At 36.3% G+C, this 14,043-nt stretch overlaps 1 protein-coding gene across 1 annotated transcript in view; it reads right to left on the bottom strand.

Annotated features, from left to right (window-relative positions):
• Window positions 1-14,043, bottom strand: part of BUB1B (BUB1 mitotic checkpoint serine/threonine kinase B) — a 50,606-nt gene that overhangs the window by 29,202 nt on the left and 7,361 nt on the right. Inside the window, exons 3-5 of the mRNA XM_044917969.1 lie at window positions 12,637-12,696; window positions 11,859-12,003; window positions 7,819-8,015 (exon numbers count right to left, since the gene is read on the bottom strand). Of these exons, the coding sequence (XP_044773904.1) occupies window positions 7,819-8,015; window positions 11,859-12,003; window positions 12,637-12,696 (402 nt within the window). The remainder of the gene's footprint in view (window positions 1-7,818; window positions 8,016-11,858; window positions 12,004-12,636; window positions 12,697-14,043) is intronic.

Here is a 14,043-nt window from a genome sequence, read left to right as displayed (position 1 = left end):
GTTGCAACGATGGTGTGGGAAGCTAAAACCTCATCTTTCTGTCCAGAGTACTGGGAAAAGGGGACTCTGAGGGCCAACGAATGTGGGAGAGGTACTAGAGAGGACGAGCTGAAGAAGGGGGATCTCCTAATTCTCTACATGAATTGGCACAAGCCCTGGACTCACTCCTGAGCTATGCATGCAGAAGGCAGGCCCAAAGTAGCACAAAAAAGGCTTTGAGAAGTGAACTATGATATAAACCATTGCGCAAGTCCTAGACTAACCCCTGAGCAGCCTACATGTGGGATAGACCCAAATGTCTTGAAAATTGAACTGTCAATGGAACCACTATCCATCAGAGAAAGAACTTGTGATATCTGAGGGTTGGTTGCCTCCTAAGACAAAAATATCAACATTCCCCAGAGAAAATCAACCAATAGGACTCAGAGTCTAATAACATAGTAACAGGATAAATGTCCAGGATATAATCCAAAATGACCTGACAGACAAAGAACCAGGAAAATGTGACCAATTCTCAAAGAAAAAGGCAATCAATCAAAATCAAGATGACCTAGGTGTTGGGAATTTCCAGACAGAAATTTAAAAGCAGCTATTATAACGACGTTCTGAGAGATAAAGGTAAAAATATCTGAAATAAATAGAAAGACAGAAGTTCTCAGCAGAGACACAAACACTATAAAAAAGAATCAAATGGAAAATTTAGACCTGAAAAACACATTATCTGAAATAAAAAATTCACTGGATGAACTCAATATCAGAATGGAGATGGCTAAGGAAAGAGTAAATGAACTTGAGGACCAATCAACAAAAATTAGCCATTCTGAAGAACAGAAAAAAGAAAGGTTAAAAAATTAAAAACAAAAACAGGGGCTCCTGGGTGGCTCAGTCGGTTAAGCGTCTGCCTCAGCTCAGGTCATGATCCCAGGGTCCTGGGATCGAGTCTTGCATTGGGCTCCTTGCTCAGCGGGAAGCCTGCTTCTCCCTCTCCCTCTCCCCTTGCTTGTGCTCTCTCACTTTCTCTCTCTCTCTGTCAAATAAATAAATAAAATCTTAAAAAAAAAAAAAAAAGTGTCTACCTTCGGCTCAGGTCATGATCCCAGGGTCCTGGGATCGAGTCCCGCATCAGGCTCCCTGCTCAGCGGGAAGTCTGCTTCTCCCTCTACAACCCCCACCCCTGGCTTGTGCGCACGCTCTCTTTCTCTGTCAAATAAATAACATCTTAAAAAAAGAAAAGAGAAAAATCTTAAATGCACCCAGAGAAAATCAACATATTACATATAGAGAAGGAACCATTCTCATCAGAAATCATGGAGTCCAGAAGACAGTGCAACAACATTTTTAAAGCATCGAAATTAAAGAACTATTGAGGGGTGTCTGGGTGGCTCAGTCATTAAGCGTCTGCCTTCATCTCAGGTCATGATCCCAGAGTCCTGGGATGGAGCCCTGCTTCCGGCTCTCTGCTCAGCGGGGAGTCTGCTCTTCTCCCTTGCCCTCTGCCCCTCCCCACTGCTCATGCTCTCTCTCTCTCTCAAATAAATAAATTAAATTTAAAAAGAGAAAAAAGAAAAGAACTGTTGACCCAGAATTCTACATCCAGTGAAAATATCCTTCAGGAATGAGGATGAAATGAAATCATTCTCAGATGAAGAAAAACTAAGGAAATTTATTAGCCATAGGCTCACTCTAAATGAATGTCTAAACAAACCTCTTCAGGCTAAAGGGAAATTATACTAGAGGAGAACTTGGGACTTCAGGAATGAAGGAAGAACAAAAATGATAAATACAAAAGACCATTTTCCTCCAAAGTTCTTTAAATATATTAAGGCTGTTGAAAACAAAAATTATAACATTGTCTGGTGGGGTTTCCAATGTATGTAGATGTAATACATATGACAAGTATACCAAAAAAGTAGGGAAGATCAAGGGACCTATATGGTTATAAAGCTTCTTTATTTTTTTACTTGAAGTGGTAAAATATCAACCCTAAGTAGACCATGAAAGGTCAGGTCTATTTATAATATACCCTAGACAACCACTAAAAGAAATAGTAACAGACAAAAAAAAGCCAATAAAATAAATTAAAATGAAATATTAAAAAATATTCACACAATCCAAAAGAAGGCAGGAAAGAGGCAACAGAGGAACAAAAGATAGAGAACAAATTGAGAACAAATAAGAAAATAATAGATCTAAATCCAATACAATTAATAATTAAAGTAAATGTTCTAAATACACCATTTAAAAAGATACTGTGAGAGCTGAGGAAAAAACAAGACCCAACTATTTGCTGTGATGAAAAACCCACTTTAAATATGAAGACATGGAATAACAATGAAAGAAAATCCATACAAAAGCCTGCATCATGAATGTTTGCAGCAGCATTATTTCACAAGAGCCAAAAAATGGAAACAACCTAAATGTTCATTATTGCATGAATGGATAAGCAAAATGTGGCATAGTCACTGAATGGGTTATTACTGAGCAATAGAAGGGAATGAAATACTAATATACGACACAACTATGTTCATCAGTGATGAATATACTATGATGAACCTTCCAAACAGTATGCTAAGTGAAAGAAGCCAGTCACAACAGACCACATAACATAGGATTCCATCTATGTGCAAAGCCCAGAATAGGCAAATCTAGAAAGAGAAAGCAGATAACCGGTTGCCTGGAAGTGGGTGAGAGGGAATGGGGAGTGAGTGCTAATGAGTATGGGCTTCATTTTGGGGTGTTAAATATGTTCTAAAATTAGATAGTGGTGATGGTCACACAACTCTAAAACTGTTAAAAAAAAAAGGGGGGGGGCGCCTGGGTGGCTCAGTCGTTAAGCGTCTGCCTTCGGCTCAGGTCATGATCCCAGGGTCCTGGGATCGAGCCCCGCATCGGGCTCCCTGCTCGGTGGGAAGCCTGCTTCTCCCTCTCCCACTCCCCCTGCTTGTGTTCCCTCTCTCGCTGTGTCTCTCTCTGTCAAATAAATAAAATCTTTAAAAAAAAAAAAAAAAAAAAGGGAAGGAAAAAGATATAGCATATAAACAAAAGGACGCCAGAGTGGCTGCACTAGTAGCAGACCAAGGAGACTTCAGAATGTGTATGACCAGGGATAAAGAGAGACATTATATAATGACAAAGGGGTCAATTCTAAATGTGTATGCTTCAGAACTTCAAAATATATAAAGCAAAACAAATGGGACTTAGGGAAAAAGAGACAAAGTCATAATAAAAGGGACTTCAAAATTCCTCTCTCAGTAACTGATAGAACAAGTAGATAGAAAATCAGCAAGGAAACAGAAGACCAGAACAGACTACCTATCAACTTGACCTACGTAACATATAAAAAACATTCCACCCCTACACAGCAGAAAACACATATTTTTCAAGTGTCCATGGAATATTCACCAACGACAGACCATATTCTGGGCCATAAAACAAAACTTAATAAATTAAAAAAAACTGAAACCATACAAATTATGTTCTCTGACCATAATGGAATTAAACTAGAAATCAGTAACACAGAGACATCTGAAAAATCTCTAAACATTTCCCAATTAAATTAATATACTTCTAAATAACCCATGAGTCAAAGGGACAACATATGGGAAATTTAAAAATGTTGTTCTGAATGAAAATGAAAAATACAGTATTATGTCAGAATTTGTGGAAGATAGCTAAAGCAGTGTTTAGAAAGTTTTATATTAGATAAGAAGATCTAGAATTAGTGAAATGGGCTATCATCTTAAACCAGAAAAAGAGCAAGTTAAACTCAAAGCAAGCACAAAGAAGGAAATAATAAAAAGCAGAAATTAATAAAAATAAGAAGGAAAAAAACAATCAAGAAAAAGCAATGAAACCAAAAGCCGGTTCTCTAAAAAGATCAATAAAATCGATAAACTTCTAGCCAGACTGAGGTAAAAAGAGAAGACACAAATTACCAATATCAGGAATGAAAGAGGGGAGATCACTATATAACCTACAAACATCAATAGGAAAATAAATACTATAAACAACTCTATGCTCATAACCTCATAGATGAAATGAGTCAATTCCTCAAAAGACAAATACTACCAAAGCTTACTCAAAGAAATCAGAGATCTAAATAAATGGAGAAATATACCAAGTTTATGCAAAATACTAGTCAAAATCCTGGAAGCTAATTCTTTTTTTTTTTAAATTTGTTTATTGTTATGTTAATCCCCATACATTACATCATTAGTTTTAGATGTAGTGTTTCATGATTCATTGTTTGTGCATAACACCCAGTGCTCCATGCAGAACGTGCCCTCCTCAATACCCATCACCAGGCTAACCCATCCTCCCACTCCCCTCCCCTCTAGAACCCTCAGTTTGTTTTTCAGAGTCCATCGTCTCTCATGGTCCGTCTACCCCTCCGATTTCCCCCCCTTCATTCTTCCCCTCCTGCTATCTTCTTCTTCTTTTTTTTTTCCTTAACATATATTGCATTATTTGTTTCAGAGGTACAGATCTGAGATTCAACAGTCTTGCACAATTCACAGCGCTTACCAGAGCACATACCCTCCACCCTCCCCAGTGTCTATCACCCAGTCACCCCATCCCTTCCACCCCACCCCCCACTCCAGCGACCCTCAGTTTGTTCCCTGAGATTAAGAATTCCTCATATCAGTGAGGTCATATGATACATGTCTTTCTCTGACTTATTTCGCTCAGCATAATACCCTCCAGTTCCATCCATGTCGTTGCAAATGGCAAGATCTCATTCCTTTTGATGGCTGCATAATATTCCATTGTATAAATATACCACATCTTCTTTGTTCAGTCATCTGTCGATGGACATCTTGGCTCTTTCCACAGTTTGGCTATTGTGGACATTGCTGCTATAAACATCGGGGTGCACGTACCCTTTCGGATCCCTACTTTTGTATCTTTGGGGTAAATACCCAGTAGTGCAATTGCTGGATCATATGGTAGCTCTATTTTCAACTTTTTGAGGAACCTCCAGACTGTTTTCCAGAGTGGCTGCACCAGCTTGCATTCCCACCAATAGTGTAGGAGGGTTCCCCTTTCTCCACATCCCCGCCAACATCTGTCGTTTCCTGACTTGTTAATTTTAGCCATTCTGACTGGTGTGAGGTGGTATCTCATTGAGGTTTTGATTTCGATTTCCCTGATGCCGAGCGATATTGAGCACTTTTTCATGTGTCTGTTGGCCATTTGGATGTCTTCTTTGGAAAAATGTCTGTTCATGTCTTCTGCCCATTTCTTGATTGGATTCTTTGTTCTTTAGGTGTTGAGTTTGATAAGTTCTTTATAGATTTTGGATACTAGCCCTTTATCTGATATGTCATTTGCAAATATCTTCTCCCATTCTGTCGGTTGTCTTTTGGTTTTGTTGACTGTTTCCTTTGCTTTGCAAAAGCTTTTTATCTTGATGAAGTCCCAATGGTTCATTTTTGCCCTTCCTTCCCTTGCCTTTGGTGATGTTTCTAAGAAGAAGGTGCTGTGGCTGAGGTCGAAGAGGTTGCTGCCTGTGTTCTCCTTTAGGATTTTGATGGACTCCTGTCTCACATTGAGGTCTTTCAACCATTTTGAGTCTATTTTTGTGTGTGGTGTAAGGAAATGGTCCAGTTTCATTCTTCTGCATGTGGCTATCCAATTTCTGGAAGCTAATTCTAACACTTATACAGAAAGTCAAAGAACCAGAAGGGCTAAAAAGAAGAACGAAGGTGGAGGTCTCATATTTACCCGATTTCTAGACTTACTATAAAGGTATAGCAACCTAGATACCATGGTATACTAATTAACAGATACACAGATCAAAAGAACAGAATAACAGAAATAAACCTACACAAATACTTTTTTTTTATGTCAAATATGATTTTTGACAAAGGTGCAAAGTCAATTCAATGGAGAAAATCTTTTCAACAAGTGGTACAAGAACAAATGGGGGTTCGTATGCAAAAAAAAAGAACCTTGATCAATACTTTTTTTTTTTTTGATCAATACTTTCTACAAAAATTAACTGAAAATGGATCAGAGAGCTAAATATAAAAAATAAAACTATAAAAACTTCAAGACTGGGGCACCTGGGTGGTTCAATCTGTTGGGCGTCCAGCTCTTGGTTTCAGGTCATGATCTCACAGGTCATGGGATTAAGCCCATGTCGGGCTCCACCCTCAGGGGGGAGTGAAGATTTCTCTACCTCTGCCCCTACCCCTACTAGTGTGCTCTCTCTCTCTAAAATAAATAAATAAATCTTTAAGAAAAAATTAAACATAGAAATACCATATAATACAGTAATTCTACTACTGGGTATTTACCCAAAGAAAACAAAAACACTAATTCAAAAAGATATATGCACACCTATGTTTATTGCAGTATTTACAATAGCTAAGATATAGAAGCAACCTAAGTGTCTATCAATAGTCAAATAGATAAGGAAGATATGTATATATAATGGAATATTAGGGAGCCATAAAAAAGCATGAGATGGTGCCACTGGTGACAACATGGATGTACCTACAGTACATTATGCTAAGTGAAATAAGTCAGACTGAGAAAGAAAAATACCATATGATTTCATTCATGTGGAATCTAAAAGAAAAAAAAAAAAGGAATAAACAAACAAAAAGCAGACTAAGATAAATACAGAGAACAAACTGATGGTTGCCAGAGGGGACGGGGGTGTGTGGGCTGGGCAAAATGAGTGAAAAGGAGAGGGAGACACAGGCTTCCAGTTATAGAATGAGTAAGTCATGGGAATAAAAGGTATAGCATAAGAAATATAGTCAGTGGGGGCGCCTGGGTGGCTCAGTTGGTTAAGCGTCTGCCTTCAGCTCAGGTCATGATCCCAGGGTCCTGGGATCGAGCCCCGCATCGGGCTCCCTGCTCAGTGGGAAGCCTGCTTCTCCCTCTCCCGCTCCCCCTGCTTGTGTTCCCTCTCTCGCTGTGTCTCTCTCTGTCAAATAAATAAATAAAATCTTTAAAAAAAAAAAAAAAAGAAATATAGTCAGTGATATTATAAGGGCTTTGTATGGTGACAGATAATAGCTATACTTGCAATGAGTACAGCATAATGTATCAACTTGTAGAATCACTATGTTATACACCTGAAGCTAATGCAACGGTTGTGTATCAACTATACTCAAAAATTTTTTTTAAAAATTTCAAGATGAAAACAAAATGTTTGCAATCTTTCACTAAACAGAGCTCTCAGATATACCAAGAGCATGATTCACACAAAAAATAAATAAGTTAGACTTCTTCAAAATTAAAAATTGTGTTCTATAAAACACACTGCTAAGAGAACAAACAGATCACAGTTAAACTGGGAGAAGATTTATAAGTCACATACCTGACAAAAGACTTGTATTGAGAATATACATATAAAATCCATCTTTAAAGTAGAACCAATTTAACAACTGAAATGCATTATGCTAAATGAAAGCAGTCAGACTCAAAAGGCTACATTGTATGATGCCATTTATGTGATATCATGGAAAAGGCAAAACTACAGGGCTAGAGACTAGATCAGTGGTTGCCAGGCTTTGAGAATGAGAGTCAGTGTTAAACTACTAAGGGAGAGAGCGTAAGGAAATTCTATGGAGTGATGAAACTTGATCATGGTAATGGTTACATGTCTCTATTCATTTGTGAAAACTTACAGAATTGTACACCAAAGAGTAGATTTTACTAAATGTTAAATAAAAATTGGTCTTATAAAAAATTAAATAGTAACTAAGTAAATTTGCCAATCCATGAGAGCATTTTATTCAGATGCAAAACCAACTATTTTTATCTATTAGTTTTAAAGAGTGAAGACAAGCTCGAGAAGTTTACCGGTGCTGTGACTGCAGTCGTTCCAGTGGTTCGGCCTTCTGTTGAATCCCTTCCTGAAATATCTTATCTGCTTTCTTAAAGTTTTCTCTAGCTTCATATTCTTCAGCCCATGAGATATAGAACTGAGCAAGTGAAACACCGATCCCTTGGCTGTGTAAATAACTGTACATATCCAAAGGCTCATTGCATAAACGTCCCTGTAACAAATTAAAAGCATTAACAGTTAACCAATTTCTATTCACTTACTGTCTTTTATGTGCCAGGTAATCACTGGAGCTACTATATGGAGTTTCTGCATTGAAAAAATATTTATCTATTATAATACAATGTTATAAGGACTATACCGGGGAGAGTTAAAAAATAGACAAAAGAGATTAATTTGTAAGAAAAAGGGATGAGAAGGAAAGACTTCAAGAAGGTATGACGTTTTTGAGTGTGGCCTTGAGGGAGGAATAGACTTATATCTGGTAGAGAATGGGAAAGGAAGGCATTCTACACAGAGAAAATGGTATAAGCAAAGACAGAAACTAAAAGTTTATAGAGATGCAGACAAGATAGGAGCTTGGAAAAAAGGGTGTGACAGGTCTTAAATGTCAAGACAATTAATTTTAAACCTACCTGATAGTGAATGTATGTGTGTTGGGGTGGGAGAGCTATAAGCAAAGGAATGACATGGTCAAATCTGTATTTTAGAAGGATCTTATAAGACCAGATAAAATGTAGATAATTCTAGTAGTAAGAAGATAGGGTAATGAGTCAATAAAAATCCCACATTATTAACAGTTTGATATATATTTTTTCCTTGAGGGAAAAAAGAACATATATCATTTTATACAGCACAAAAGGGTTTTTATCATTTTATAAAGTTTTAATCATAAGAAAATTTGCTTTTATTCTACTTAACCGTCCATCAAACCGTCCATCGTTCATTTTTCCATGCTGCTGCTTATTCTTTATTATTTTTAGATAAATAATGTTCCATCCAATAATCTTCCATCATTTAGCCACTCCCCTATTTTTTGGATATACAGCTTCTACTTTGCCCAATTACATATAATTCTATAACAAATATCGTCATGCACACAACCTTTCATGTTCATATTACTGCCTTAAGATAAATTTTCAGAACTAGAACTATGTTAAAAAGTAACAAATTGCTTTTTTTTTTTTAAAGATTTTTATCTATTTATTTATTTGACACAGAGAGAGAAAGAGAGAGAGAGCACGAGCAGGGGGAGCAGGGGGAGCAGGGGGAGCAGCAGAGGGGGAAGCAGACTCCCTGAGGAGCAGGGAGCCCGATGGCGGGACTCGATCCCAGGACTCCAGGATCATGACCTGAGCCGAAGGCAGCCGCCTAACCAACTGAGCCACCCAGGCACCCTAAAAAGTAACAACTTGCTTTCTAAGAGGGTTGTACAAATTTAAAATGCTAGTAGTTATTCCCAAATACTAATTTCACAGAAAATACCTATTTTTAAGTTTCTAATTTCATATAAAAATTGCATTTCAGTGTTCTAATTAGTTCTTATACTACTAAGGAGGCTAACATTTTCTCCTGTTTATTTACTAGATATATTTTCTCTCATCTCTATCTGTTCCTGATTGTCTAGCCTAGGTTAAGTCCTCCTTGTATGGATTCCCTCCTATGCAACTCAATACTTTCCTGCTTTCTCTTTTGTGACAATTAAATGCTTAACATCTGTCTTTTCCAATAAAGTAAGCTCCACAAAGGCACAAAACATTACTATCCACTATATCCTAATCCCTAGCCAGGGTCTGGTAGAAAATTGAATAAATGAAATGCTCCATTTACATCTTTGACAAAACAATTAGTATTTTATAGTTTAATTCTGTAGTAATTCAGTAACTAGTTTTTCACTTATCCAAATGAGTGATGTTTTCCCATATGTGATGGCAATTCAAGCAAAGTTCTAATTCTGAATATGTTATCAGTATCAGATCCAGTCCTTGATGTCTGTTACTACATAAATAAAGGTTAACATTGACTGCACTTGTTAATGGCTTTCTAAATAGCTCTGGTTCAGCATGAAACAGCCAATAAATATCAGGTTATTCTAGAGTCTGAATGAGATTACTTAAGAAATAACATAAATAAAAGGACCACATGGTTAGATTAATATATCCAAAAGTTAAACAAATCTTTTTGGTAACCTCTAACAAGCCAACTAAAACAATTTTACACTTTTAACTAAAAATCCTGGATATTTCCTAAAAACAATTTTTTCCTTAGCTAGATTGTAGTTATCCCTTACAAAAATAACCCTTAGACTGGAGAAATTTTTCTGCAAAGCAAAGAAAGTAGTGTGAGGAACCCAACTGTTACTCCTCTTGACCATTCCATAAAGAGAAAAACCTCAGCAAAATAGTTCAGTATGCACCCTGTTAACCATCTACAAAGTTCAGATTATTGCTGATCATACTAGGGCTGATCATTTGAATCTGAGGGTTGTCTAGACCAGCGATTCTCAGATTGCCTGTGGGAAAGGGGCTAGTTTTGGTGTGTGTTTCAAGTTTCCATTCCACTATTGACTGGTATTCTTTTTCCCCATTGTTGACTAGTATTTTTAAAAAATACAATAAAAATAGAAGTTACTAGAAAAATGATGATGTGTTTGGATGTTGTGGCAATGTCAAATTTGTTAACAAAACTTAGCAAAACTTCTAAATGCTTGCTCTGAACTTTTATACTTATCTTGAACAGTCTGCAGACCATTCTTCAGTAGCTCTGGTCTAGACTATGCTTTTTATTTTATGATAATATCATTACTCTTCAGTACCAGCACCAGGTTAGCATTTATGAACAGAAAAATTATTCCAACTGTTACTTTTAATAGCTCCAACTAAATATAATCATAGAATTCTGGGATAAAGAATTACTTTAGAGATTTATCTAGTCCAAACTTTTAGTAAATCACATATAAGAATGTTATTTAGGATAAGAATATTATGTCGGATGGAATGAAGAACAAAATCCATTAGTAAGCTACCAGGGACCATAGTCTCCATGCTAACAACATGCTTTGGGTACCATCCTTTGTCACAGACTCCTGTCACTAATACCCTACAGATAATTTCTCCAACTTGTTAATAATGATGCCAACATATGTCAAATGTCCTATGGAAACCAAGATAGCTTATGCCTTCAGGACTCACCTAATTTCCTTTTTTAGTGATATTTGAGGTTTAAGATAAGCTCTCCTCAAGAGATATATTTTAGCCAGAAATTTTATCAATTTCAAATGTCAGTATTTTATCATATTACAATGGTTGTTGTAAATATTCTATTATTTAGAATTCTATTATATAATTATCTATTTTTATAGTTCATTTTTTATTTTTAATAAAAATAATTTATTTTTATAAGTATCTAGTTATCCATTATCTAATTTTCTATTATCTAACATTCTATTCTAAATATTTATCACTTACTTTTTCTAATCTCTTTTAGGATAAAGGCAATGAAATTAGTATCTAAGAAATTCTGGTCATTATCTTATTTGAAGATGTTTTCATAAAAAAATCCTCAAGAGTGTTCTAGAAATAAAAGAACTACATGTCAAATGAGACAGTATAAAGTGGTCAGGCAGGTATTTTTGGATGTAGCAATATACTACATAAAAAACATTACCTTTTCATGGTGTTGACTCTCTGAAAGGGGACAAAGGGATACCAGAATCACCTACAAAAACTTTTTCACAATCATACTACTGCCATGTGTTGGCTCCTACACGGCCTCCCCCAGTACAGTTGCATGGCCCAATTATATTTGAAATAAATACTCCACTCTCATGAGGAGGTATACAGGCCTTATGATCACTTTTAAAGGGGTTTAAAAAAACCTTAACATTAAAATCCATCTTTAAGTAGAACTAATTTAACAAATATCGAGCATGTATTAAATGTTTAGTACCTACTAAATGGCTCAGGTTTTGCCATTTTTTTGGTGTGTACCAGAAAGCTCTAGAGAAAATCTCCTGGCTTAATATTTTACATTCAAACAGCACTTAAGAAAGACTTACCAATTTAAGCCAGAGACTAAGAAATCGGGGATCATTATAGTATCGTTTTTCTCCTTGTAGTGCTTCAACAGCTCTTTCTAATAATGTTGACATATTACTCTCTTTCCCCCCCTGAGGATAGTTCTGCTCTGTCCAATTAATATACCTGAATGGAAAGGGAAAGAATAATTTTATTTATTTATTTACTCACTTATTTACTTTTAAAGATTTTACTTGAGAGAGAGAGGGAGCAAGAGAAGGAGCAGGGGGAGAGGGAGAAGCAGACTTCCCCCTGAGCAGGGAGCCCGCTGCGGGACTCGATCCTAGGACTCCCTGGGATCATGACCTGAGCCGAAGGCAGATTCTTAGCCAACTGAGCTACACAGGTGCCACAAAAGAATAATTTTAAAGTTTAATGTGTACTTTTATTCTTGCACCAAGACCCATTCTTGACTTTCTTAAGCAGAAATATCTAATTTGAAAGTATGTTTATTTAGAGAGGCCCTCATGTCCTAAACCTATATCCCTCAAACTTTTCCAAATATTGCTAACATGTGCCTCTGGGAAATAATGGGTTTGGAGATAAAAGGGTGTAGTTCTCAGGTGCATGCCACACATTTGAAATTTCTTCAGTCGTGAACACCTCAGAAAGAAACACTGTGATTAATCTGTCTCTCTGTGTCCCCAAGATACCACTTTGTACTCTGACATTGCTCTGTACACCCTAATTTGAGAAGCATGGCCATAAGGACTCATCTGTTAAGTTTCTAGTGCCCTTGTTAAATGAAAAAAGACCCACCTATCCCAAACATCCAGAGGGTCATTTCCAGTGTAAAATCGAATTTCAGATTCAAATGCCCTGAAATTTAAACAGAAAAATGTTAGCATTAGCAATGGGGATAATAGCCAAATAAACAAGTGTCACCTTCATTTTTATTCATTTTTTAAGTGTTTAATATTGATCCAAATAACTGCACTGGAGTTTGAGGATTTATTAAACAGGAAGAAACATAGAAATAATCAAGATACTGCCTGATAATATAACAGGAAGGACAAAACATGGGGAAATTAGATAAACAAATTCCAAAATAACATATAGAAAAACAGAATTACACAGCAGTTTAAGGCTCTGGAACAAGACTCCCTAGGTTCAAATTAGCAGCTCTACTAATCACTAGCAGAGTGACATTAGACAAGTAGTTTAAATTCTATTTTCAGTCTTCTCATCTGTAAAATGGGGATAATAATAAAGAAAGCCTCCCTTTATCTGCAGGGGGATAGTTTCCAAGACCTCCAATGGATGCCTGAAATTGAGGATACTTCTGAAACTTATATATACTATGTTTTATTCCTGTACATACGTATCTATGAGAAACTTCAACTTAAATATTAGTCAGAGTAAGGGATTAACAACAATAACAAAATAGAACAACTGTAACAATATACTATAATAAGAGTTATGTGAATGTGGTCTCTCTCTCTCAAACTATCTTGTACTGTACTCATCTTTCATCTTCTTCTTGTGATGATGTGAGATGATAAAATGCCTACACAATGAGATGAAGTGAGGTGAATGATGTAGGCATTCTAATGTAGTGTTAGACTACTACTGACCTCCTGACAAAATGTCATAAGGAGGATCGATCATCTGCTCCCGGGCCACAGTTGACAGCAGGTAAGTGAAACTGAGGAAAGTGAAATCACAGATCAGGCAGGACTACTGTAGCACCTATCTTATTAGGTTGATTACGCTTAGTATAAAGTGTTTAGACATAATAAGCATTCAGTAAATGATAGGAAGTACTGAGTAATAAACCACAATTTAGATAAATGTTTCATCAATAAAAACTGTAGAAAGGGTTACATTTGATACAAAGAACTATAAAATAGTTCCTGACACAATGGAATTTATACTCTAATAAGAAAGACAAAGTACACAAAGGGAAAATTAACTAACAATACAAAGTAGGATAGTATATTATAATTGCCAAGAATGGATAGTAAAAGCTTTGATAAGTCAAAAGGAGGTATCACAGAAGCAGCATCAGAAGGTGGGACTCTGAAGGAACCATAAAATTTGAAAGAAAAATGGAGTTTTCCAAGATTTCCAAGAAATCAGTATTGAATAAAGTTGTAAAAGTGGGAGAGTTTATCCAGAGGAAACTGAGCTATAAGATACAGTTAGTATTAGGAATAAATGGAGATA

Source organism: Neomonachus schauinslandi, chromosome 9, assembly GCF_002201575.2.
Source record: "Neomonachus schauinslandi chromosome 9, ASM220157v2, whole genome shotgun sequence".
Taxonomy (NCBI): Eukaryota; Metazoa; Chordata; class Mammalia; order Carnivora; family Phocidae; genus Neomonachus; species Neomonachus schauinslandi.
Note: the sequence above shows the minus strand (reverse complement) of the source record. Positions and strands in the feature narration are given on the sequence as shown.